Consider the following 25,226-nt stretch of genomic DNA (forward strand, 5'->3'; position numbering starts at 1 on the left):
AGATTCCCATAATTTGTAGGCTTATAAGCTTGCCCAGTCCGGTTTGAATAATCCTTAAACGAGGTGCCTTAACTGTGGTTCGAGTCCATAATTACCTTCCTAATATAGCTAACTGCTGAACCAAGGTGTCAGTTAGGTACTTAGTAAACTTCTTTAATAGCATACGTGTCGTTGATCTTGCTCGAATGGGCGTTACTGATAAACTTGTACATCTTAACCGATGATTGCGGGTTCCAATCCAGGCAAGCTCCACTGAAATTTCATGTGCTTAATTTGTGTTTATAATTAATTTCGTGCTCAGCGGTGTAAAAAACATCGTGAGGAAACCCGCTGATTTTAACTAATTTTTTTTTGCCACATGTGAATCCATGAAAACAAATTGGAGCAGTGTGGTAATAAGCTAAAAGATAGCTCCTAACTTGGAGAAGGTCAAAGCGAGAGGAGGCTTTAGCAGCGCGAAATTTATAGGCTGTTATGTTGTATGGGCGAGGAAATTTCAGATCCCCTGTGCAAAATTTTGTATCACTATAACTTTAAATAAAAAAAATCTTACTAAAATTAAGAAAAGAAGATTAAAATTTTACGTATTCTATTTCGTACTTACTTCGATACTACATAAATATAAATTACATATTATAAAACCCTTGAATACGAAAATATTGAAATTTGCTAGACTTTATAAAGTTTCCTTCATTCGATTAGACAACATTTTTTACATTATTTAATAAAACACGGGGACCGACGATAATATTGAATTATTTATTACACAATTATCTGAACTGAATACTTGAAATAAATGTTTATGATAATAGATTTCAGTCAATGATATTAATTAGAACATCATTGATTTCAGTTAATAGTCGTATGATTAAAATAAATGAGTATGAATACTATACTTTTTTAATATTTTATGTGTCATGTATGTAAATTTTTTTAACACTTAATAAGTTACAACATATTACTTGGTATCGTATCGTAATTCGGTATTTGACATGGCTAACAATTAAATGAGAAAATAATTGAACTATGTAGATTTCAAGATGCTGATTCAGAATAACTATGTCAATTTACAAATTAAACATTATAAATATTTTTATTTCTTAAAAATAAATAATAAATTTTGCATCTGTGCAATTACAAAACTCAAACGGCTCACTAGCCAATCAGAACGCGTGACGTTACGATTCAATAAACAAACAAATCTTGTTTGGTCTGTCAAACAAATTGCACTGTTACTTTTGTACGGTGGTGTTATTTTATTAATAATTTTGTGTTGATTTTATTAGTTATTCAGTCAAAATGCAAGTAGAGAAACACTTTATAAAAGCTGATAGTGCTAATCTGCCAAAAGTTGATTCGTTTATGATTGCAAATTTCTTTGCATCAAACACGGACTTCTGTTCTGCAGAATTTAGAAACGTGAAAACTTCAGTGTAAGTATAAAAACGGTATCTATCTAATATACATATATTCATAATGTTCTAATTCAATCGATGTCCTTAGCCTTAAAATTTTGATATTATTTGTCATTATTTACTTTGTTGGTTATGTATGTCAAAAAATATATTTCGGGTTATATTGCGGTAGGTAATAATTTATAATTAACGGAAGCAGTTTTAGAATGCAAAAAGTGTCTATCAAAATATAACTACTAATACATTGATGCGTAACATGGTCTACTGACCATTTACAATTTTTTTTTCATAATTATTTTATTGAAATATTTTTATTTACAGATCATCAAGACAGTCCTATGGTGATGATGCTATTGGTTATGTTCAATTAAAACGTGACCACACTCTGTGCACAGTGAAATGCAGAATATGCCCTGAGCATAACGTTCGTCAGCCACTTTTTACGAAAAAGCCCCGATTGTGGCACATAAATAAATAATTTATTGGGATTTTTTATTGTTGTACTTGTACAGCAACGAACTGTGCAAACTTTGTATGATGACGAAGCCATTTCTTTGAGATTTCAAGAAAAACAAGAGAAAAACAGTTTACACAGGATCATTCACTTAACTGTTTATTGAATCATGACGTCACGGCCTAATTTGTCACGTGACTCGCTGTTTTGGCGGGAATTTTGAATCGTATTATTTAAAATGACTGTTTTTGTTATAAATTAACTGTAAAAATGAAATAAACAATTATTAAACGTATCTTTAGTGTCCTAAGAATACAATGAAATACTTTTTATAAAATTGTCAAATACCCAATTGTTTTATTTTAAAACTAACAATAGTCTAGTAAAAGGACGAAACGTGGGTAAACGCGTAAAGTTGTCAAAATATTTGTACAACTCGCGAAACCAGTTTACCGCGATTTGTGTTGCAGAGGTACAATCGTCAATCACCAGTAGCACCGCTCGCTCAACCGAGAGTCGAGTCGCTTAGAGGCTTTTTTGCTTCACATAAATGAAATAATCTAAACAAATAGTCTGTGAAATGAACATGTGGAAAAATCAAGATGATATTGATAATATTCTCACGTAAGTAATTTTTTATCTATTATAAATAGAACGTTTTTCTTTTTGAACTTTAAATTATTCCGTTTTGGAGACATTTACTATTTATATTAATGACTATTATGCGCATAAATTATGTCACAGTAACGAGTAACGACCGGCTTCTAGTGTTTTTTGTAGGTTATGTTTATAATGTTTTTACAATAAATACGTCCAACAAAGCTATTCTAAACAACAGTGGCTTCTTCTCCTGTTGTTATCTTAAAAACATTCTTATCTCTGCTTGTATAATGTCGAATCATCCTGATATTTATGTTTACTCGTCAGGGAATATTTTATTAAATATGAATATTTTCAATCGTGGTCAAAATTAAAGGATAGTCGGTACATTGAATCGACGTTTCGGTATGTTTAAATCAATGATATTCTAATAAACAGATATGTTATATTCATACTAAACAACAGAAAAAAGTGTGCCGCGCCGGGGACTGTGTATTTTACATTTCGTTACAAGTAAAAAGGATAGCTCGATAAAAAGGGATAACTAGATGTTTTAATTACGCAAAAAGTATTACTACGTAATTATGATGTATTATAACGTATTACTACGTAAAACGACTAAAGGCAAACGTCCCAATTGGGACGTTTTCTAGTCTTCACTTTGCGCGTTAATAACATATCTGTTTACTAGAACATCATTGGTTTAAATATAATAAAAGTATTAATATATATTTTGTAAATGATATGATGTATATACAAATTAATGATTTTAATTTGTATATACACCTATAGTTCGTCTCGTGATTGGCGATGAAGGAAGATAAAAAAAGAACCTGCATGTATAAGATAAAATCTAACAATTGTTTATCCATCAATCGGCGTTAGAGGGGAGTGGTGGCATAAGCTCCATAATCCACCTAAAAAAGATCCCTAACCCAGGAGTGGGTGATTTTTACACTCTGTATTGCGTTGTATAAGTGTGCTATTTCTAATTAATTTTTCATCCACTTTATAATCGTTAAATTGCTATAATGATATTGGTAATATTTATATACATATATATTTATCTTATTAATTAGAATAGAGAGAGGATTCTTTGATAAGCACGACTATAAATATCATCTAGTATTTATATCTCTCAATTTCAAACACTCATATGTTGGCGGGTTAAATAAACATACGAATAAATGCAAGACGCATTATTTACTTGTAGAAATACTAAAATCAATCGAAGTGATAAGCATTGGATGCGTAGGACGATCTCATTAAGATAAAGCTTAGTTTACTTATCATAATGAACTTTTAAAATTTAGAGAATAACAATGACAGCAATTATTTAAAATTATTAGTAGAGTGTGTATGTGTGTCTGTGTGTGCTGGATAATAGTAAATAGTATATATTTCTGAAAGTAATAATGAAGTATAATTTCGTTAGATGGTTACTTAATATAAATAATACGAGAAAATTTTGTAATCAATGTCGGCGGTGAGTTAATGTTATTCGATAAATTCGAGTTCTATTTGAATTACTATATTTTTTGAAAAAGTAGGAACATATTTTGACTTGTTTTTTTTACACTCACAATATGGAATATATTACACGTCGAAATGATTTAAGTCCTTAAAATTTCAGTAATATTTTTGTTTAATGGTCTTATGTATTTTATATTTAATAAACTATTTCATTGTATTTGCAATGAAATTAGCGCAACAAATGGAGTGTACCTAATGTCGTATTGTATAATAAACAAATTCCTTGGGTTTTTAACTTTGACTACTGCCATTCAATTATAAAACATGATTTTCTAATTTTAAATATTTATTGACCTTGAATTCGAAAAACTAGGAACGTCGAAAAACTAGTAACCTTTGTTAATTGCTTAAATTTATAGTGTGGGAAAAACTCATCACAGCTTTAGGTAATTGACGAAAACTCTCATAAGCTGACAGCCAGATAAATAACAAGTCGTTGTGGTTGTTGATATGTTCGCGAGGGTTATCTGAGGTTACGGTCATAAGAAGTGGTCGCCGGCTTGGCAATTTTAGTGGTTTTAGTGTCTTCTAACGATCCACTTGTCAAAATGCCGGCAAAAGTTATATCGGGAACTGAGGTCGCTCGGTATGACTACCCTCTATTTGATTTTGTTGTAAAATAATCTTTGGAAATTCTTTATAAAACATTTACGTACAACAAATAAATGCAACATTTTTTTAAAACTACAATTGTGTTAAATTGCAACAAAAGGATTCAATTCTTTTGCATCTTAATTTTTTTTTCAGTAATATTAAATTTATTTTTATAAATTTTCATTTGGTTATTTAATAGAGCGATACAAAATGATCTTCGCGAACAAGTATCGGAAATGCGTCGCAAGAGTCCCGGCTTCCAGCCGCGGTTGGCTATCGTGCAGGTGGGGGGCAGGGAGGACTCCAACGTGTACATACGTATGAAGCTGAAGGCTGCGGAAAACATCGGCATCCTGGCTGAACACATCAAACTGCCCCGTGACTTGAACCAGACTGAGGTGAGATTCAATTTACGAAAGGTTAAAATGCATTGCACTACCTTAAAGTTCAGAGACAATTGACAATAAATCATCATCATCCTTCTACCCTTTTCCCAATTTTATTTGGGGTCGGCGCAGCATGTCTTCTCCTTCCATACTTCTCTGTCAGACGTCATCTCACAAGTAACATTCTTTCTAACCATATCGTCTTTCACACAGTCCATTCATCGTTTTCTTGGTACAATTGACAATAAATGCTGACAAAATTTCTTTACACATTTTTAAATATTTATCTGTAATTATATATCTACACATAATGCACAAAAATATATGACTTACTTTTCTATGATATGGCTTTAGCGTGCAATAACACAGTCCTGTTTAGGGATTAATTTTATTTACTTTATAACTGCCTATATCTATCGCCTGAGTTCGTTTAATCTTAATAAAAAATCATAAGCTGTTCACCTGTGCAAATATAACGAAATAAGATTACTTTTGAATTTATTACACGAATACCTACTTTTGTCAAGTTTGTATTACATCTTGTGTGTTTATTATATTTTTGCGATATTTTATATGACATTAATTTTCTAGAGTAATATTTAAGTGCCTGACACTAAATATGATGATTCCTATTCGTAAAAACACAATATTATTTTTTCGGTTAATTTTGACAGTTCACAATGGTGACGTTTGATGATAATGACGTTTTCTTAAAGTAAAAATAATTGTCTTTGAGGGTATTTATTAATTTCGTTCTGTTTACTAGTCAAGAGAACAAAATTTACTTATGTTTTTATTTGCCGCGATACCCTCGACCTCCGAACTCCACTCGTGCGATACAATTATATCACTTGATATTGGATTGTTTGTTGTGTACATCATGATGTAATTCACAAACACTCTTTCTATCTTGTTATTTTGATGACGTTTCAATATTTTATTATATGACGAGATAGGGGCAGACCAATTAGTATAAAGCAAAAAGTACTCTTTTCAATAGATTTAGCATAGATCATACAAATCAACCCTGCGTACTGGAAAGAATTGATATAAATTTATTAGTTTACAATTTTACGGTGACATATACAGTGGTCGCTCTTACAAAAAGAAGAGCTTTCAACAATTGACAATTTGACGCGGTACAGAATGTAATCTAAGAACTAGCGCGCACTGGTAAATTTTGTCACGGTGACTGTTTCGTCACTCTTGTCAAGTCCGTGAATATGTACAGATGCAGACAAAAATGTCACGTCGTAACGTGCCCGCACCTCCATACATATTCATGGACTCGACAAGAGTGACGAAACAGTCACCGTGACAAAAGTTACCAGTGCGCGTTAGTCCTAACAGTTTAACTTTGTTAGTTTACAATATAGCGAAAAATAATGCGTTATAATTGCAACCATAGTACAAGGTATACAGTATTTCGACAGTTTACAATCTCACGAGATAGTTTGTAATCTAAAGAGGTTTGTAATTAAACAAACTGCTTACTATGAATTATTAAATTAAACTATTATTATATTTGTTTATTTGCAGCTCCTCACGAAAATCAACAGCCTCAATGATTCTCCATTCGTTCATGGAATCATCGTGCAGATGCCGCTGGACTGCACGGAAAACATTGACGCTCACCTCGTCACCGACGCGGTCTCGCCGCAGAAGGATGTCGACGGGTGAGAGTTTAAGGCGTTTATAATTACTATAATAATCTATGCAACAGTATTTTTTCTTTATTACAGTTTAGAGGTTCTAATCATTTACTCTTGACTATTTTCGAAAAAGGAATCTATTATCACTTTCAAATACCCTCCAAATATGAGACAGGATGTTCATAACAAGAGGAGGCTTTTGTCTTTGATATATTAATGGTTTTTTGCAGTAGTCTAGAGGTGCTCCTATATACAGAACCCACTTCTTAACCAAATGTCCCGCGATGAAATCCGAATAAGTGCTAGACATTTTACGTGTTATAACTAAGCATTTAAGCGACATTTAAGGTAGACTTCGTGACAAAACTTGTATGAGTCCTGAAACTCCGTCACATTTCTATTACCAATCTATGCAATTTACTTTATTCGCGTAGTTCTACAAACACTGAAACTATCATTTTAAATAAATATTTTAGAAGTAAAGTAAAATAAAAGTTATTTCAATTAAAAAAACTTTAAAGTAAGTTATTCGTTTTTTAACAAACAAAATTATAATTATATTCGTTCATTGGCAGTTTAAACACACAGAACGAGGGGCGCGTAGCCCTCGGCGACATGTCGGGCTTCGTTCCCTGTACGCCCGCCGGTTGCGTGGAGCTGATCAAACAGACCGGAGTCACGATCGCCGGCAAGACCGCGGTCGTGCTTGGCCGGAGTAAGATTGTGGGCACGCCGGTCGCGGAGCTTCTCAAATGGGAAAACGCCACAGTGACCGTGTGCCATTCGAAAACCAAGAATTTAAGTGAAATCGTAAGTTTGGATTTTTTAATTATATCCATTTTTTTACTCCTATATCCAATGATATTCTAATAAACAGATATGTTACAACCATACTAAACAACAGAAAAATGTTAGCCGCGCCGGGGACCGTTTATTTTAGTTTATTTTTACATTTCGTTAAAAGTAAAAAGGATAGCATGATAAAAACAATAAGTAAAAGGGATAACTAGATGTTTTAATTACGCAAAACGTATTACTACGTAATTATGATGTATTATAACGCATTACTATGTAAAACAACTAAAGGCAAACGTCCCAATTAGGACGTTTTCTAGTCTTCACTTTTTGTGCGTTAATAACATATCTGTTTACTACAACATCATTGCCTATATCCTAATTATAAAAGAATATCTACAAAAATAAATCATTTGAGTTTCAGACTTCAATTAATATTTATAATAGTAATTTGATGTGATGAAATGATGTTGTTATTAAATATAGCTATTATAACTTGTTTGTTTAATCATATGTTACAAAAATAGAATAATTAAATACGTTTATGTACGTAAGAAAATATATTTTCCTTTGATTTTATGACGTTTTACTTATTTATTTATTTTTGTTTTATTCAAAATCAAAATCAAAATAAACTTTATTCAAGTAGGCTTTTATAAGCACTTTTGAATCGTCATTTTACAATTAAGTGAAGCTACCACCGGTTCGGAAAGTAGATTCTACCGAGAAGAACCGGCAAGAAACTCAGTAGTTACTCTTTTTTAACATTTAAAAAATACAACGTCATGTTAATTAAATACAATTATTTCAATTAATGTATCCTGCTTGGAAGTCAACAGGTATTAACTCCACGCTTTTTTATCATCTACAAAATCTTGTATCGAATAATATGCTTTTTTTACCAATGTATTTTTTACAAACGATTTGAATTTACTAAACGGCAAAGTTAAAAATTTCTGCGGAATTTTATGAAAAGAAATGTTTCAAAAACTTCTATAAAAATAAAGGGGTTAAATTTTCGCGCTGTACGTTATCTATTTTATATTGTTTAAGCGGGATCACATCTTTTTTCATCCGATTTGGGCATGAGCTGTTCAGTAGCATGGACTGAAAGTACGGTCAGTCAGGACACTAACTTGAAAAAGATTCCATAAAAGTATCAATGGTGGAAGTTTTCAAGTTCATTTAAGATAGTGTCGTTTGTTATTCGTGTGAGGTCAAAAGTTCAACATAGGCTTGAGATACAAAGATAATTTAATAAGAAATCTGTTTTTTGTCGTCATTCCTTGGACATCGAATATAATTCAATAATTATATATTATACTTTTTTTTTAATTGCAATAGCTGTATGACGTTAATAAACTACCACGGAATAAAACAATTCTTACAAACGTAGATTATACCTGTTGTTGAAATGAGTTTATAACAGGTAAGTGATTTTAATACTTCATTTATTTTTTAACAGACGAAGACCGCAGATATTCTAGTCGTGGCGATCGGTAAGCCCGAACTTGTTCGTGGTTCCTGGATAAAGCCGGGAGCAGTTGTGATCGATTGCGGAATTAATCCGATCCCCGGTAAGTTTAAAACAAAATCATATAAGGAAGATACACCCTCTTTTTTATTGTTCGGAATATTCATCTTCGGAATATACACAAAAATATATTATTTTTGAAAGTAATGGTTATAATAATTGCACTTTTAGACTTAGCAGTTAATTTTGAATGAGGTTTATGCCTCTGTAATTGATTATGTATATGATAAAAGGGTGTGAATAATTCGTTGGTTTCCATGCGAGGTAATTTAGTTATAGTATTAAATAATCTATGAAACTTGATTTTCTGGAGCAGTAATTACTGATTTTCTTGTCGGTTCTTTTTTGAAAAACCTGTATTACGTAACAGTAGTTTTAAATTTTATTTAACCATGTAAACCATGTGACGATTAAAAAGCGCAAAAACTTTGGAATATATTTATCTTTTGAGTTTACTTAAAACAAAACCGTTGAATGGAATCTAATAAAGATTGAGTCATGCACTCATTGTGCTTTACGACGCATACTTTCTTGTCGTTATTGTCCATCTTAAGATATGCGAGGCGAGAGATACTTACCGACATACGTACAATTATACATATCGGTTTTAGTCTATTCAAATCGAAGAATGAATGAAGATAAATAAATCTTGGATTTACGTAATCCACGCTGATTATACTTGGTGGTAGGGCTTTGTGCAAGCCTGTCTGGGTAGGTACCACCCACTCATCAGTTATTCTACCGCCAGATAACAGTACTCAGTATTGTTGTGTTCCGGTTTGAAGGGTGAGTGAGCCAGTGAAACTACAGGCACAAGGGACATAACATCTTAGTTGCAAAGGTTGGTGGCACATTGACGATGTAAGAAATAGTTAAAATTTCTTACAGCGTCATTGTCTATGGTGAATGGTGACCACTAACCATCAGGTAGCCCATATGCTCGTCCGCCAAGCTATGCCATAAAATAAAAAAAAATAAAAAATACGCGATGTTCTTATAGCTATGCTATGATATAAGACTGTTCGACCTAAGCACCTACCCACTTTTTTTTAGTACTAATAACAGTCGTTCTGTCAACTTTGACAGCGCCATTTTGTCCTAAAACCATACAGATTATCATAAATTATTTAATGTGCATGCATCGACGCATAGTATCGTTATAATTCGAGGTCAAATGTTTTTTATTCGGCTTTTGTTCTTTTGTAATTGGAATAGACTATACATATATGTGTATAAACATTAAACATCTGTTAAAGAAATTCAGTAAGCATTGCAATGAGTTTGAGAAGCTACGTTACATACTCTCGTAACATAAATACCACAGTATTTTACAACAAGATTAATTAAATAGCATTGATGATTTTAATGGAGGACTGCATTTAACAATACATAATGTTAATATGTGTTACTACTATAATGGTTCTGCGTAAAACACTAATTGTTTCCTAAACATTTGAGTCAATGGCAGTTATTATTTCATAACAAAGGGTCATACGCTGAATGTTGTCGATTGACATATGTTCGCGTTCTCCACGCCAGTAACTGTAAAGTGACGGTCGATTTTAAGAAAGAAAATCCTGAAAAATTACCCGCAAATGTATCCCGTTGACGCTGTTGTTCTATTATGGGTGGGTGGGTTCAATAAATATATATCAAACCAGAAATATGCAAGTAATTCCAATTTATATTACAAATGACTTTAAACATTACAAAAAAAATATTTGTACATAATTGTCTGTTACGAGCGATAACAAATGAACTCAATGTGATACGAGAATAATAAAATAATTATCGAAATTTAATAAATTAAATTAAAGATATTTGCAAATTTATCGAGCATGAAATATCTTGTGCGTAGTTCATGGATTCACGCAGGTATCATTGGGTGTGAAAATATTTAAAATGGACCTTGTGTTCCACGGGGAAGTGAAAACCAAAAACTGACTGTCGAAAAAATTTGAGCCTCATCTCCAACTTAAACCCGCAGTGAAGAAGCGAGTCACTATAAGTAAACACTTCTCTGTAGCTGGGGACCATTCCCTAGCAGTGGGTTTACGACCTCACGTTTATGTATTATATATTGAATCAAATCAATTTAAGTGCATTTTTTATTGTTTCTTGGGTAACATTCAATGATATTCTAATAAACAAATATGTTATATCCATACTAAACAACAGAATAAAGTGTGCCGCGCCGGGGACCGTTTATTTTAGTTTATTTTTACATTTCGTTAAACGTAAAAAGGATAGCTTGATAAAAACAATAAGTAAAAGGGATAACTAGATGTTTTAATTACGCAAGACGTATTACAACGTAATTATGATGTATTATAACATATAACTACGTAAAACAACTAAAACGTTCCAATTAGGACGTTTTCTAGTCTTCACTTTTTGCGCGTTAATAACATATCTGTAAATAAAAATTTAAGTGCTTTAATTAATTTTGCGTACAAAATGAAATTAAGCCAATTGATATTTAAAATTTATGTTCGTTTTATCAATTTACTTTTACAATCGAATACATACGGGTTAATTTAAAAAAAGAAATTGATATCGGTCCAAGCATTTTTAATTGTGTGCATAAATTAACTGATTGTGAATTTCTAGTTTAATTCTCTTGTATATATATAAGTATTAAATAGGAGTGTTTCATTCAGCCAAATTAATTAGTGCAACTTCTGAGAAGTGACGATTGTGTTAATGAATATTCAAATGTTTTTAAACGATAAAAGATATCCAAATTTAGTGGGTAATTTTGATCGTAGATTCGACAAAGAGTAGTGGACAGCGGTTAGTGGGCGACGTAGCGTACTCCGAGGCGACCCAGGTGGCCGCGCACGTCACGCCGGTGCCGGGCGGCGTGGGCCCGATGACGGTGGCGATGCTCATGCGCAACACCGTGCTGGCCGCGCGCAGGCAGCTCGAGCGATTCACGGCGCCAGTCTGGCCGCTGCAGACCCTGCGCCTCAACACACTCACTCCAGTACCTAGGTAAGCCATTTTATAGTAACTATACCGGATTCAAGTATTTTTTTTTATGGTGTAGGTTGGCAGACGAGCCTATGGGCCATCTGATGGTAAGTGGTCACCATCGCCCATAGACAATGATGCTGTAAGAAATATTAACTAGTAAGCCATTTTATAGTAACTATACCGGTTTCAAGATTTTTTTTTATGGTATAGGTTGGCAGACGAGCATATGGGCCACCTGATGGTAAGTGGTCACCATCGCCTATAGACAATGACGCTGTAAGAAATATTAACTATTCCCTACATCGTTAATGTGCCACCAACCTTGGGAACTAAGATGTTATGTCCCTCGTGTCTGTAGTTACACTGGCTCACTCACCCTTCAGACCGGAAACAACAATACTGAGTACTGTTATTTGGCGGAAGAATAACTAATGAATGGGAGGTACCTACCCAGACGGGCTTGCACAAGGCCCTACCACCAAGTAAATGGTATATCAAGGAATCCTATATCAGATTTCAAGTAGCGTGGCCGGATTCAAGGATTCTGTTATAATTAAGCAAAATGAATATTATTGTACCGATCGATTTTTATTTCTGATAACGTGTTATATTTCCATTCAAATGTATATTTTGCTTTTTTTGTAGCGATATCGTGATAGCCCGTTCCCAAAAGCCCAAGCACATCTCACAGTTGGCGGAGGAGATCGGCTTATATCCGAACGAGGTCTCTCAGTATGGCAACACTAAGGCGAAGATCTCGCTTTCCGTGCTCGATCGTCTGCGTGATCAGAAAGGTGGAAAATATATTGTCGTTGCAGGGTGAGTTATATTACTAATGGAGTGGACTACGAAAAACATTGAGATTATATTTTAAGAATATACGTTGTTGTTAATATCTACATTTAATTATTTATTTTTTATCATAAAAACACTAGTGTATTAGACTCAATTAATTAAATTAATTTTCATTTTTTTTTATCACTATGACTACATAGTATAAAACAAAATCGCTTACCGCTGTCTGTCCCAATGTATGCTTAAAGTAAAGTAAAGTAACAGCCTGTTCATTTCCCACTGCTGAGATAAGGCCTCCTCTTCCATTAAGGAGAGGGTTTGGAACATATTCCACCACGCTGTTCCAATGCGGGTTGGTGGAATGCACATGTGGCAGAATTTCGATGAAATTAGACACATGCAGGTTTCCTCACGATTTTTTTCTTCACCGCCGAGCACGAGATGAATTATAAACACAAATTAAGCACATATAAATATATAGTGGTGCTTGCCTGGGTTTGAACCCGCAATCATCGGTTAAGATGCACGCGTTCTGACCACTGGGCCATCTCAGCTCTTATGTATGCTTAGATCTTTCAAATTAAAACAACCATCTTAATAAAATTTTCATAAGTGTTAAGGTGTAGTTAAATTATGCATGTGTGCGTTTTTGTAGCATAACCCCCACTCCATTGGGCGAGGGTAAGAGCACGACACTATTGGGGCTCGTGCAGGCGCTGGGCGCGCATCGCGGACGAAACGCCTTCGCCTGCATGCGGCAACCCAGCCAGGGGCCCACCTTCGGAGTCAAGGGCGGAGCTGCCGGCGGAGGGTACTCGCAGGTACTGGTCGATATAATTATAACTCAAATTTTAGTAATTTTTCGTGTCATGTCATTGAATCTTAAAGTAAATTACAGTCACATCTTTAAAGGAAACCCTATAAATAGGCTGTTTGACTGGTTTTTAAAATCCATTTTATTTTATTTAGTAGAAGTTAAGGAACCCAGTGAAAGTGGATTTTTTTATTTCTACTACATATTTGCCGAAAAATATCATATTAAAAATTCTATATTTAAATGCCCCGCAAAAACGCTACTTGGACAATATGGCGCTGTAATGCGGTCGGTGACGTCACTTTCTTGTATTTTAATCTGTGGTACATATAGTAGAAAAGCAAGGTTAACAAGAAAGTTATTTCACAATAAGCCGGCCAATCAGGAGCGTTTTGTGTCACGTGACAAACGTTTGAAAAAATGCATTTTTATTTATGGATTTTTGAATAAATTAAGTATTATTTTCAACTTTCGTTAGTAAATAACCATTTTTAAACTAATAATATACACTGATTACAATAATTCACAATTTATTTTTCGCATTGTCAAATAGCCTATTTAATAATTTAATTTTTAGTCAGCCAGTTAGTTTTTTTTTATAATTACATAATATTATTTTTGATAATGTTATCCTATTGAAATTTATCATAGGTTATCCCAATGGAGGACTTCAACCTTCATCTCACGGGTGATATCCACGCCGTCACTGCCGCTAACAATTTACTAGCAGCTCAAATGGATGCCAGGATTTTCCACGAACTGACCCAAAAGGACGGTCCGCTGTATGACCGGCTGGTACCGAAGATCAAGGGTGTCAGAAAGTTCTCCGCTATTCAGCTTAGAAGACTTAAGAGATTGGGCATCAATAAGACCGACCCTGATGCGTTAACACCAGAAGAAAGAACGAAATTCGCTAGATTAAATATAGATACCACGAAGATTATGTGGAACAGAGGTAAGAAAATTATTTATTATCTATTTCTTTCTAGAATCTTTAATTTAATTTCATCAGTTAGTATGTGTACATGATATCTTGCAATTGCAAGTTGAAACTTGCTATAATCTTTCTGGTACTGGGTAAAATAATTAAGAGATTTAATAAAGACTTGTTTTATATAATATTTATGGTAAATTCTTATACTTAAATATGAAATATTAACGTTCATAAAGATATCGTGGAATGATAGCAAACATGTTAGTAGCATTTAAGTTTAAGAATCGCTCCTCTGGGCAATAAAAGGGACTAGCCCTCAAGTATTAGTCACCAGTATTTTAATAAGTACAATAATTGTATTTTCTTTCCTTAATAGTTGTGGACCTGAACGACAGATACCTGCGAAAAATAACTATCGGTCAATCACCGACGGAGAAGGGTTTCACTCGAGAGACAAGTTTCGATATCTCCGTCGCTTCGGAGATTATGGCCGTCTTGGCTTTGGGTAAAGACGTCGATGACATTAAGGAACGGCTCGCCAACATGGTTGTCGCTTTGGATAAGAGCGGAAACCCTGTGAATGCTGACGACTTGGTGAGGAACAATTACTTTAATACTAAATTGAATTAGTAAGGCTTTGTATAGACCCGTCTAGGTAATTACCACCTCCTCATCAGATATTCTACAACAATATATAACATCTTCGTTCCAAAGGAACCAAGGTTGGTAAAGAATTTTTAAAGTTACTTACGGCGCTACTGTCTATGGAATGGTGACCACTTACAACCATGGTGGCTTTTCGCCTACCTAAAATAATCTAAATTTTATCGGTATTTGTTGTATAGAATTAACTTGGTGGTAGGACTTTGTGCAAGCCCGTCTGGGTAGACCACCCACTCATCAGTTATTCTACCGCCAAATAACAGTGCTCAGTATTGTTGTGTTCCGGTTTGAAGAGTGAGTGAGCCAGTGTAACTACAGGCACAAGGGACATAACATCCCTTGGGAACTAACCCAAGGTTGGTGGCACATTGACGATGTAAGGAATAATTAATATTTCTTACAGCCTCATTGTCTATGGGCGATGGTGACCACCTACCATCAGGTGGCCCATATGCTCGTCCGCCAACCTATACCATAAAAAAATATCAAATTTGTTATGTATTAGTAAAACCGTCAGATGTCTCGTATTTCATACTAATAAATATATTGGGTAAGTAGCTTTTTTCAGTTAAGCCATACACCAAAAACATAAGAAATAGTTTTTAGTAATAATTCATTATAGTAACGTAATATACTAATTACAGGGTGTCACTGGAGCTTTGATGGTGCTTTTGAAGGATGCTTTCGAACCGACATTGATGCAAACTTTGGAGGGCACGCCGGTGCTGGTACACACGGGGCCCTTCGCTAACATTGCACACGGCTGCTCGTCCATCTTGGCAGACAAAATCGCGATGAAGCTTGCGCGCGAGGACGGATACGTCGCTACCGAAGCCGGTTTTGGATCTGACATTGGTACGCTGTTCCATTTTTATTTCCATTATAGTACCGGCTTCTTTTGCGTATATAGGATATATTGTGCTATGATTATATCTGATTTTATTATTTAAATAGTCATCATCACTCAAATTGTATCTTAAGGAAAACTTTGAAGCGACATAATCGTTTTCACTTAATCCTATCCCTACTTAGCCATATGATTCCTGTAATTACATGTTTAAGTAAACAGTAATGACTGGTTTGATACATGTACTCGCAGGTATGGAGAAGTTCTTCGACATAAAGTGTCGTGCGAGCGGCGACACCCCGCACTGCGCCGTCATCGTCAGCACCGTGCGCGCGCTCAAGATGCACGGCGGCGGCCCCACCGTCAGCCCCGGGCAGCCGCTGCACGAAGTCTACCTGCAGGCACGTAAAACACTCCTCACTTTCCAGACTCGCCTCTTCTAAGATTACTACTAATGCTCTTAAGCTATCTTGTTTAGCTGATACCATGAGGACTCAAATTAGAGTAGCGTTGAGTTAAAAAGCTAACAAAGATAGTCCGATAGTTGTTATTCTATAGCGTAAACGCTGCTCGCTAGTCAGCTAGAAGAAATTCCACAGGGGCCGAAACTTTTTTTTTTTTTTGTTAAATAAATATGAGACAACATCACATACATTACTCTGATCCCAATGTAAGTAGCTGAAGCACTTGTCTTATGGAAATCAGAAGTAACGACGGTACCACACACACCCAGACCCAAGACAACATAGAAAACTAATGGTAATCTACATCGACTCGGCCGGGAATCGAACCCGGGACCTCAGAGTGGCGTACCCATGAAAACCGGTGTACATACCACTCGACCATTGAGGTCGTCAATGATGTCGTCAATGAAACTGATGTATCATTGTTATTTTCTTACAGGAGAACTTGGAACTGCTCAACAAAGGTCTCTGTAACCTCGGGAAGCACATCAGCAACGGCAACAAGTTCGGCGTGCCGGTGGTGGTGGCCATCAACCGGCACGCCAGCGACTCGGAGGCGGAGCTGCGCGCCGTGCAGCAGTACGCGGAGCGGCAGGGCGCGTTCGCGGCCGTGGCGTGCGCGCACTGGGCGCGCGGCGGCGCGGGCGCGCTGCAGCTGGCCGACGCCGTCGTGGCCGCGTGCGCGCGCCCGCCCGCCTTCCGCTACCTCTACCCGCTCGAGCTGCCGCTGCGCGACAAGATCCAGACCATCGCCACCGAGATGTACGGCGCCGGCGCCGTCGAGTACACGGACGACGTGCTCGAGAAGATGAAAACCTTCACCGAGAGAGTGAGTCGAGCCGATTGCTCTAGTGATATGTTTTTGCCCTTTTACGGCACGGTCGCATTAATTTGGGCTTTTAAATTACAAGGAAAACTTTATCGACCTTACTATTATAGTATATGAAGCATCAGAATGTGTTACTATCATTTATTTTTTAAATGTATATGATGATGTTTTATGTAATAAAAGCTTACTTTTAGTATAATAAATAATGCGTAAAATATCCCTTAAAATGTGCCGCTCTTCGGCATTAGTAAATCATTTAAGTAACTGGTTACAAAAAAACGTACTGTATAAAAATATGTATAGTATAGACAGTAAAATATTAATGTGGATATTATTTTTACCAGGGCTATGACAAGCTAGCAATCTGTATGGCCAAGACTTCCAACTCACTCACCGGCGACCCAGCTATCAAAGGGGCTCCGACTGGGTTCCCACTCCGCGTAAACGATATCTTTGTCTCCGTGGGCGCTGGTTTCATAGTTCCCATGGTGGGCGAAATTTCCAAAATGCCTGGTCTCCCCACCCGACCTAGCATCTACGATATAGATTTGGATACTAAGACTGGCGAAATCCAAGGACTGTTCTAAAAATGCTTCCCATGTATTAAGTGAGCCATTGTTTGCCAAATTTACCAAACTAAGCCCCTAAACTTGGTAAAGGTATCATTGAAAATAAAGTTATCGTGGTTAAAGAATATATTATAAAATTTATTATATTTAATGCCGAATAAATAAATGTTAATTTTTAATAAATATTTTGTTGTTTTATATTTGTTCGTTTTATTATTAAACTTTTCTCCTTATATCTATCTATAGTAGGACACAACTTAGATGTAGCATCGGCAAATTCAATAAAACCGATCACTGCCGATTTATACAACCAATAGAAATAGCTCCTTATAGCGCCATTTGACGCTATTCGTCGCTATAGATTCTCGCGCCAGTTCAACCCAGAAAGCAAGTGCATGTAAACCGATGTGTCAAATGACGAATACGCGTATATTGGGTTATATGGTATTATAAGTTATTACGTTTGTGTAAAGATCATATACGCATCAGAAATAAATATTGATAATTTGGGATAGCGTACTAAGTAAGTTTCGGATTTGATCGGTTTTTCTAAGTGGTGTCGTACTATACATATAAATTAGTTTAAACAAACCAAAAATACTCTGAATTTATCTTAACATAAGTAAATCACCAAATCATACATATTGAAGTAAATTACTTACTCAGTTGAGTTTGAAAAATTCAAATAAAACACAAATGACACTAAACAAATTACTAGTCGCACCAATATCGACCTTACAGTCCACGCCCAAAAATAAAAAAAATAATGGCGGCTTAATTAAATTTCTCGCGCTTTTCTTTTTTTTACTTTTTTGTTCTTGCCAGTTGGGGGGATATAGACCGGGAGATGATAATGACAAAATAATTGGTCATTTGTATCCGTATGGCGATTCTTCAGGGGTAATCGTTTGGCGAAAAAAAAGTTACTCCTTTGCGGTGGTATGGCGGCCATTGGGAACTGTCGGAAAAGTATGGCAAGGTGATTTTCATGAATGGCTACTCGACGATAATTAGGTATCAAAAATTATCCTGGTACAAATAGTTGAATTGTTTTATTAAAATTAATACATTCGAGTCGGTATTACGGGCTGTAAGCCACGCCCGAGAAGTATGGCATTGCGCTACCTCCTACTTACTTTTTTTCCGACTATCTGAAAATACAAGCATTTTTGTGGAACAAATCGTTAAACACTCGTTATTTTTCCGACGCGTTCGATTAACGCCCACGCGATTGGGCCGCCGGTGCGAGCGCTATGACCATCATTTTCCTTTGTGCCTTTACGTAATTAGACCCCTGAAGAACCGCCATACTGGTACAAATGCCCAAATATTTTGTCATTATCATTATCATCTGCCGGTCTTATAAAGGAATCTTATAGAATAAGCAAAGATATATACAGATAAATGAATTTTGAACAATTATTTCTTGCATTTTGGAAGGATAGAGTTTAAATCTTAATAAATATATTTTTGTAAGAATGATGGTCATCACAGAAAGAATACAACAAACAAACAAAATAACAAATTAATAAATATTTAACTGATAATTCTGTCATATTTTGGTTTGTGTGTTTTTAAGTCTATGAGGAATTTGCATCCGTCCCATTTATAGAGTGCTCATTTTGTTTTTTTTTCGCTCCTTCAATACGTAATATATATTCATGTTTCATATACGTATATATGTTATGTGCATTTGATAGAATTACATTTAATGTTATATAATACACTATATTTTTGTAATGCGATGTGTGATAAAGTGAAAAAAAAAACATTTAAATTATGAATAAAAAAGAAAGGTTTCTGTAACTTCTTTATTTCTTGAATACTTAACCTAAATTACATTTAAAATTACTTAACGCTATGATTTCAATTCTTGCAAAGACAATTTCACTTTATATGATATTCATTCTTTTCTTTTTGACTTCACACATGCGGTGGTGGGGGTGGTGTCAGAGCTGGTTGCGCTGGTCTCACACGCCGGGCTCCTCGATCTCGTTGACGATCTCTGTGGGCTGGAATTCGGCAGCGGCTTGCGCGGGGGCGGATTCTTCGTCTTCATCGTCGTCGGCGCCGGGGTGCGCCGGCACGAAGCCCTGCGGCTCGCTGCGCGTCACGGAGCCCGGCTCGCTCCACGATGTCTTGCTCTGTAGTCATTTGTAACAGTTTATGAGTGATATATAATTTTTCCATTTTTTTTGAGTCGAGATGGCCCAGTGGTTATAATGCGTTAATTTGTCTTTATAATTCATCTCGTGCTCAGCGGTGATGGAAAACATCGTGAGGAAACCTGCACGTGACAAATTTCATATAAATTCTGCCACATGTGTATTCCACCAACCCGCATTGGAACAGTGTGGTGGAATATGTTATAAGTTACGTGGAAAGCAGTCCTTTAGCCCAGCAGTGGGAATTTACAGGCTGTTGTTGTTGTTGTATATAATTTTTAGTTACTTATTAGGCCTCCGGGAATAATGAGTGCGTGTTCGAATTAAATTTAAGACATTTTTGCATTCCAGATTGTTATTAACGCGTGCATTAATATCATGTAGCGTAATATATTTAAAAGAAGAGCATGCGATTGTTTTTACTATTATATTCTTTTTTTAAATTTTCACTTCAGGCCGGGAAGTGTACACTATAACTCGACGCGTCATGGCGGCGGGGGGGGGGGGGGGTGGTCGTACCTGCGCGTCGGGGCGGCGCACGAGGTCGAGGTACACGTCGTACACGTAGCGCGCCATGTGCGGCATGTCGCGCACGCGCAGCGCCAGCGCGTCGGGCACGGCCGCGCGCGCGCCGCGCTGCGCCGGCCAGCGCTCGCCCGGCACCAGCTCCAGCTCCAGCGAGCGCTCCACCAGCTGACACACGCACACACACACGCCGTCGTTAGTCACCGATGATTTGTCATTTGTCATTTAAAAATGGACCACCAGCTGACACACACACACACGTTGATAGTCACCGATGATTTGTCATTTAAAAATGGAACGATTTCGATCGAATGTACATAAATAAACTCAAACTCAAATAACTTTATTCAATATACAAGCATTACACTTTCTTATTGATGGTCAATTGAAACACTACCACCGGTTCGGAAAAGAAAGTAGCCTGACCTGAGAAGAACCGGCGAAAGAAACTCAGCGGGTTTTTTTTTTTATTTTTTAATATGAGACAACATCACATACATTACTTTGATCCCAATGTAAGTAGCTAAAGCACTTGTGTTATGGACAATCAGAAGTAACGACGCTATCACAAACACCCAGACCCAAGACAACATAGAAAAATAATGATAATCTACATTGACTTGGCCGGGAAACGAACCCGGTACCTCGGAGTGGCGTACCCATAAAAACCGGTGTACATACCACTCGACCAAGAATGTGATCAAATGTATCATAGACAATGAAATATAGTCAATATAGAGACAAAAATATAATGTCATAGTTTATTGTTCTCTCTAATAACCATCATGGCGGAATGTGCGTAACGTTACTCATCTGTCTAAGTTAATTACGATTAAAAAGATTTATTGAATATATTTTTTATTTAACATCCTACTCCATACGGGCGGTACGTGATTAAACTGTTTAATTTAATACTTGGTGCAGAAGCATATTAAACTTTTTGGTACATATCGTGGTGCGTACAGATTAAAACCGTGTAAACGTGAACTGAATAATAACGAAGATGATGTTTGAGTAAACGTCTAGTGTTTGGCTGTATGCTTTAATAGGCTATTTGGCAATGCGAAAAATACATTGTGAATGATTGTAATCAGTGTATAATATGAGTTTAAAAATGGTTATTTACTAACGAAACTTGAAAATAATACTTAATTTATTCAAACATCAATAAATAAAAATGCATTTTTTCAAACGTTTGTCACATAACGCTCTTGATTGGCCGGGCTTGTGATGAAGTCACTTTGTTGTAAACCTCGCTTTTCTACTATATGTACCACAGATTAAAATACAGCAAAGTGACGTCACCGACCCCATTGCAGCGCCATATTGTCCAAGTAGCGTTTTCGCGCGCTATTTAAATATGGAATTTTTAATATGCTATATTTCGGCAAACATGTACTAGAAATAAAAAACACAACTTTTACAGGGTTCCTTAACCTCTACTAAATAATATAAAATGGATTTTAAGAACCAGTCGAATAGCCTATTAGGTAGGTTACCTGATTGAAGGTGGGTTGCAGTTCGAAACAGTTGCGGAAGAGGTTGGCCCTCGCGAATATGTAGAGGCCGAGGCGCGCTCGAGAGGCGGCCACGATGAGTCGCCGCAGGTCACGCACGTGGCCCACGGCCTTGGTGCGCACGAGCGAGATGAGAGCTATGTCGTTCTGCTGACCTTGATACTTGTCGACTGTTGTCACCTGGAGGAATATACCATTGTAATCACAACATAAATTTCTGAATCAACGATCTTTCATTTATCATCATGTTAGATTTCTATACCATTCTTGGCCGAAATGAAAATATTTGAACAATTTTTCGTCACTTTTTTTTCATCATTCTATCAATCATAAGGATTACAATTCTTATTGGAAACTGAAATCTATACTTATATAATAAATGCGAAAGTATGTTATTTGTGAATTTAATGTAAAAAAATCGACAACCATGAGGAAGAACATAGGCTACTTATTTATACATAACACATGACAATCGATTCCTAAAACACAAACGCCAGCCACAACTAGTATAATGTAAAGACAACACAAAACAAACAGCAACAGCCTGCAAATTCCCACTGCTGGGCTAAAGGCCTCCTCCCCCTTTGAGGAGAAGGTTTGGAACATATTCCACCACGCTGTTCCAATGCGGGTTGGTGGAATGCACATGTGGCAGAATTTCTTATGAAATTTGTCACATGCAGATTTCCTCACGATGTTTTCCTTCACCGCCGAGAACGAGATGAGATTATAAACACAAATTAAGTACATATATATAGTGGTGCCTGCCTGGGTTTGAACCCGCAATCATCGGTTAAGATGCACGCGTTCTAACCACTGGGACATCTCAGGTCAATAAACACTTTATACTATTTAATTACATATCATGTAATTAAATAAAATAAATTATTATAAATAGGCAGCTTACCTTATGCGGTCGGCCAATCAGCGGATTGTCAGCGCATCTCTTGTTGATGACGTCACGGATCAGATGTTTCTGCCCGTTGTACGTCGTGAGGATGGAGATCTTCTCCGCCGGCCAGCCGATTAGCCGCATGTACATGAACACCGCCACTACGTACTCAGCCTCGGCCAAATTCTACAACACGTAACATAAATATATATAAATATTCTTGTAATCACTGTATGAAATTTGTTAAAATGGTATCTATTAATTAATAGATATATTTGTAAAATTACTAAGAGTTCGAATGTTACATGCTAAAATGAATTATCAATATAAGTTAATTGCATTTTTTATAACTGGAAGCGACCGGAAACTATATCTGCCTATTGATACTACAAGGTATTCAATTTCTGACACAATACACCGCACATATTTTTAATTAAAATGAATTTGAACAAAAACACAAAAACACAAAATGATGATGCTTATTGTAGCACCTGTGCTTACTAAACCTAAAACCGTTACATAAACTTTTACCACAATGAATATGACAGCATTTTGTTAAAATTAGTCATGTGCAGGTTTCCTCACGATTTTTTCATTCACACCTGAGCATGAGATGAATTATAAATCCGTAATCACAGGTCTCCATGAAAATGTATGGAAGCCTAATACAAAAACAGCCTGTAAATTCCCACTGCTGGGCTAAAGGCCTCCTTCCCATTTGAGGGGAAGGTTTTTGGAACATATTCCACCACGCTGTTCCAATGCGGGTTGGTGGAATACACATGTGGCAGAATTTCTATGAAATTTGTCACATGCAGGTTTCCTTACGATGTTTTCCTTCACCGCTGAGCACGAGATGAATTATAAAGACAAATTAAGCACATGAATCAGCGGTGCTTGCCTGGGTTCGAACCCGCAATCATCGGTTAAGATGCACGCGTTCTCACCACTGGGCCATCTCGACTCTATCATAGAAGCCATAGCGATAGCTTACTTGGTAGAAGTAGGGACTGGGCTCGGTCTCGCCGGCGCCGTTGAAGTCGTCGACGTTGACGAGCTGGAAGTCGTGGCGCAGGCCGGCGTTGGCGGCGCGGTACTCGGGCAGGCGGCACACGTGCGCCAGGTCGCCCAGGTTGCGGTAGCGCCAGCGGTACAGGTTGCAAATGCTGGGGACACGACCAGATATCGCGTTACTAGGGTTCTGCTTGGACGAGACCTTCGCAGTAAATGCAGATGAGAGATGCAAATGCTGCGGGCACGACCAGACATTGCGTTACTAGGATTCTGCTTGGACGAGACCTTCGCAGTAAATGCAGATGAGAGAACGGTCGGATGACTAGAAGATAGGCATTTCAGTTCTAAAAGACCTGGTTTACGGTGATTGGTCGAAATTTAAAAGGATGTTCCATGCAATTCCATACGAAAATCAAAAAGCAAAATACGTTAGTACGGTAAAATTGAAAAGGTGTATTCAATGAAATGAAATTCTATATAATAAATATCCAAAGGCCTATAAGAGTTCATATGTCTTGATTAGTTTAATATTGTTTTTTGTTCCGTCTATACATATAACTCATTTTATTTAATTTATTTTGTGTCATATTCCGGATGTTGAAATTTTTAATTTATGAAAGTATTAACAATAAATATTTATTTTATTTATTTATTTTCCAACAGCATCTTAACATTTAGATTATCATTACATAATTGTAGGAGATGAAGATAAGATGAAAAATAGGGATATAAAATAATCAGGTCCAAAAAAGCACTTATCCTTTCAATTAAAAATTATTGTATAGTACGACACAACTGAGACGTAGCATCGGCATAATTCGTAAACCCTATCACACCCGAATTAAGTACGCTATCCCAAATTATCAATATTTATTTCTTAAGTGAATATGATTTACGCAAACGTAATAACTTGTAACATCATATGACCTAATTTATTCGTCAATTTGACACGTCGATTTACATGAACGTGCTTTCGCGACGCGAGAATCTATAGCGATAAATAGCATCGAATGGCGCGATAGGGAGCTATTTCTATTGGTTGTGTGAATCGGCAGTAATCGGTTTTATTGAATTTGCCGATGCTACATCTAAGTTGTGTCGTACTATACCTCTTGTAAATTTTATATATAGAATCTTATACAAAGAATATTTTCTTGAACTGTAACATGTTAATGATTGTTGTTTGATCAAGCCGCTACCTTAAGATACGTTAGCCTGAGATGAGCTACATTAGTTTACTCGATGTTTTACTTTCAATT

At 36.2% G+C, this 25,226-nt stretch overlaps 2 protein-coding genes across 3 annotated transcripts in view; one reads left to right on the plus strand and one right to left on the minus strand.

Moving 5' to 3' along the window:
* Nucleotides 1-2,386: 2,386 nt before the first annotated feature.
* Nucleotides 2,387-17,882, plus strand: LOC124538274 (C-1-tetrahydrofolate synthase, cytoplasmic). Of its 2 annotated transcripts, none has more exons than XM_047115279.1 (14): nt 2,387-2,493; nt 4,796-4,994; nt 6,522-6,658; nt 7,210-7,444; nt 8,895-9,006; nt 11,732-11,957; nt 12,585-12,758; nt 13,390-13,555; nt 14,200-14,503; nt 14,859-15,076; nt 15,790-16,000; nt 16,245-16,393; nt 16,896-17,285; nt 17,630-17,882. In XM_047115279.1, the coding sequence occupies exons 1-14, from the start codon at nt 2,450-2,452 to the stop codon at nt 17,870-17,872; spliced, it is 2,808 nt and encodes a 935-aa protein (XP_046971235.1). In that variant the 5' UTR covers nt 2,387-2,449; the 3' UTR covers nt 17,873-17,882. The 2 variants fall into 2 exon arrangements, with proteins under 2 accessions (XP_046971235.1, XP_046971236.1); XM_047115280.1 differs by lacking the exon at nt 2,387-2,493 and adding an exon at nt 4,477-4,588.
* Nucleotides 17,883-19,646: 1,764 nt separating this feature from the next.
* Nucleotides 19,647-25,226, minus strand: part of LOC124538455 (RNA helicase aquarius) — an 82,671-nt gene continuing 77,091 nt past the window's right edge. Inside the window, exons 23-27 of the mRNA XM_047115525.1 lie at nt 23,948-24,119; nt 22,969-23,139; nt 22,044-22,241; nt 20,539-20,712; nt 19,647-19,998 (exon numbers count right to left, since the gene is read on the minus strand). Coding sequence (XP_046971481.1) covers nt 19,825-19,998; nt 20,539-20,712; nt 22,044-22,241; nt 22,969-23,139; nt 23,948-24,119 — 889 coding nt within the window. The 3' untranslated portion in view covers nt 19,647-19,824. The remainder of the gene's footprint in view (nt 19,999-20,538; nt 20,713-22,043; nt 22,242-22,968; nt 23,140-23,947; nt 24,120-25,226) is intronic.

This window comes from Vanessa cardui, chromosome 20, assembly GCF_905220365.1.
Source record: "Vanessa cardui chromosome 20, ilVanCard2.1, whole genome shotgun sequence".
NCBI lineage: Eukaryota > Metazoa > Arthropoda > Insecta > Lepidoptera > Nymphalidae > Vanessa > Vanessa cardui.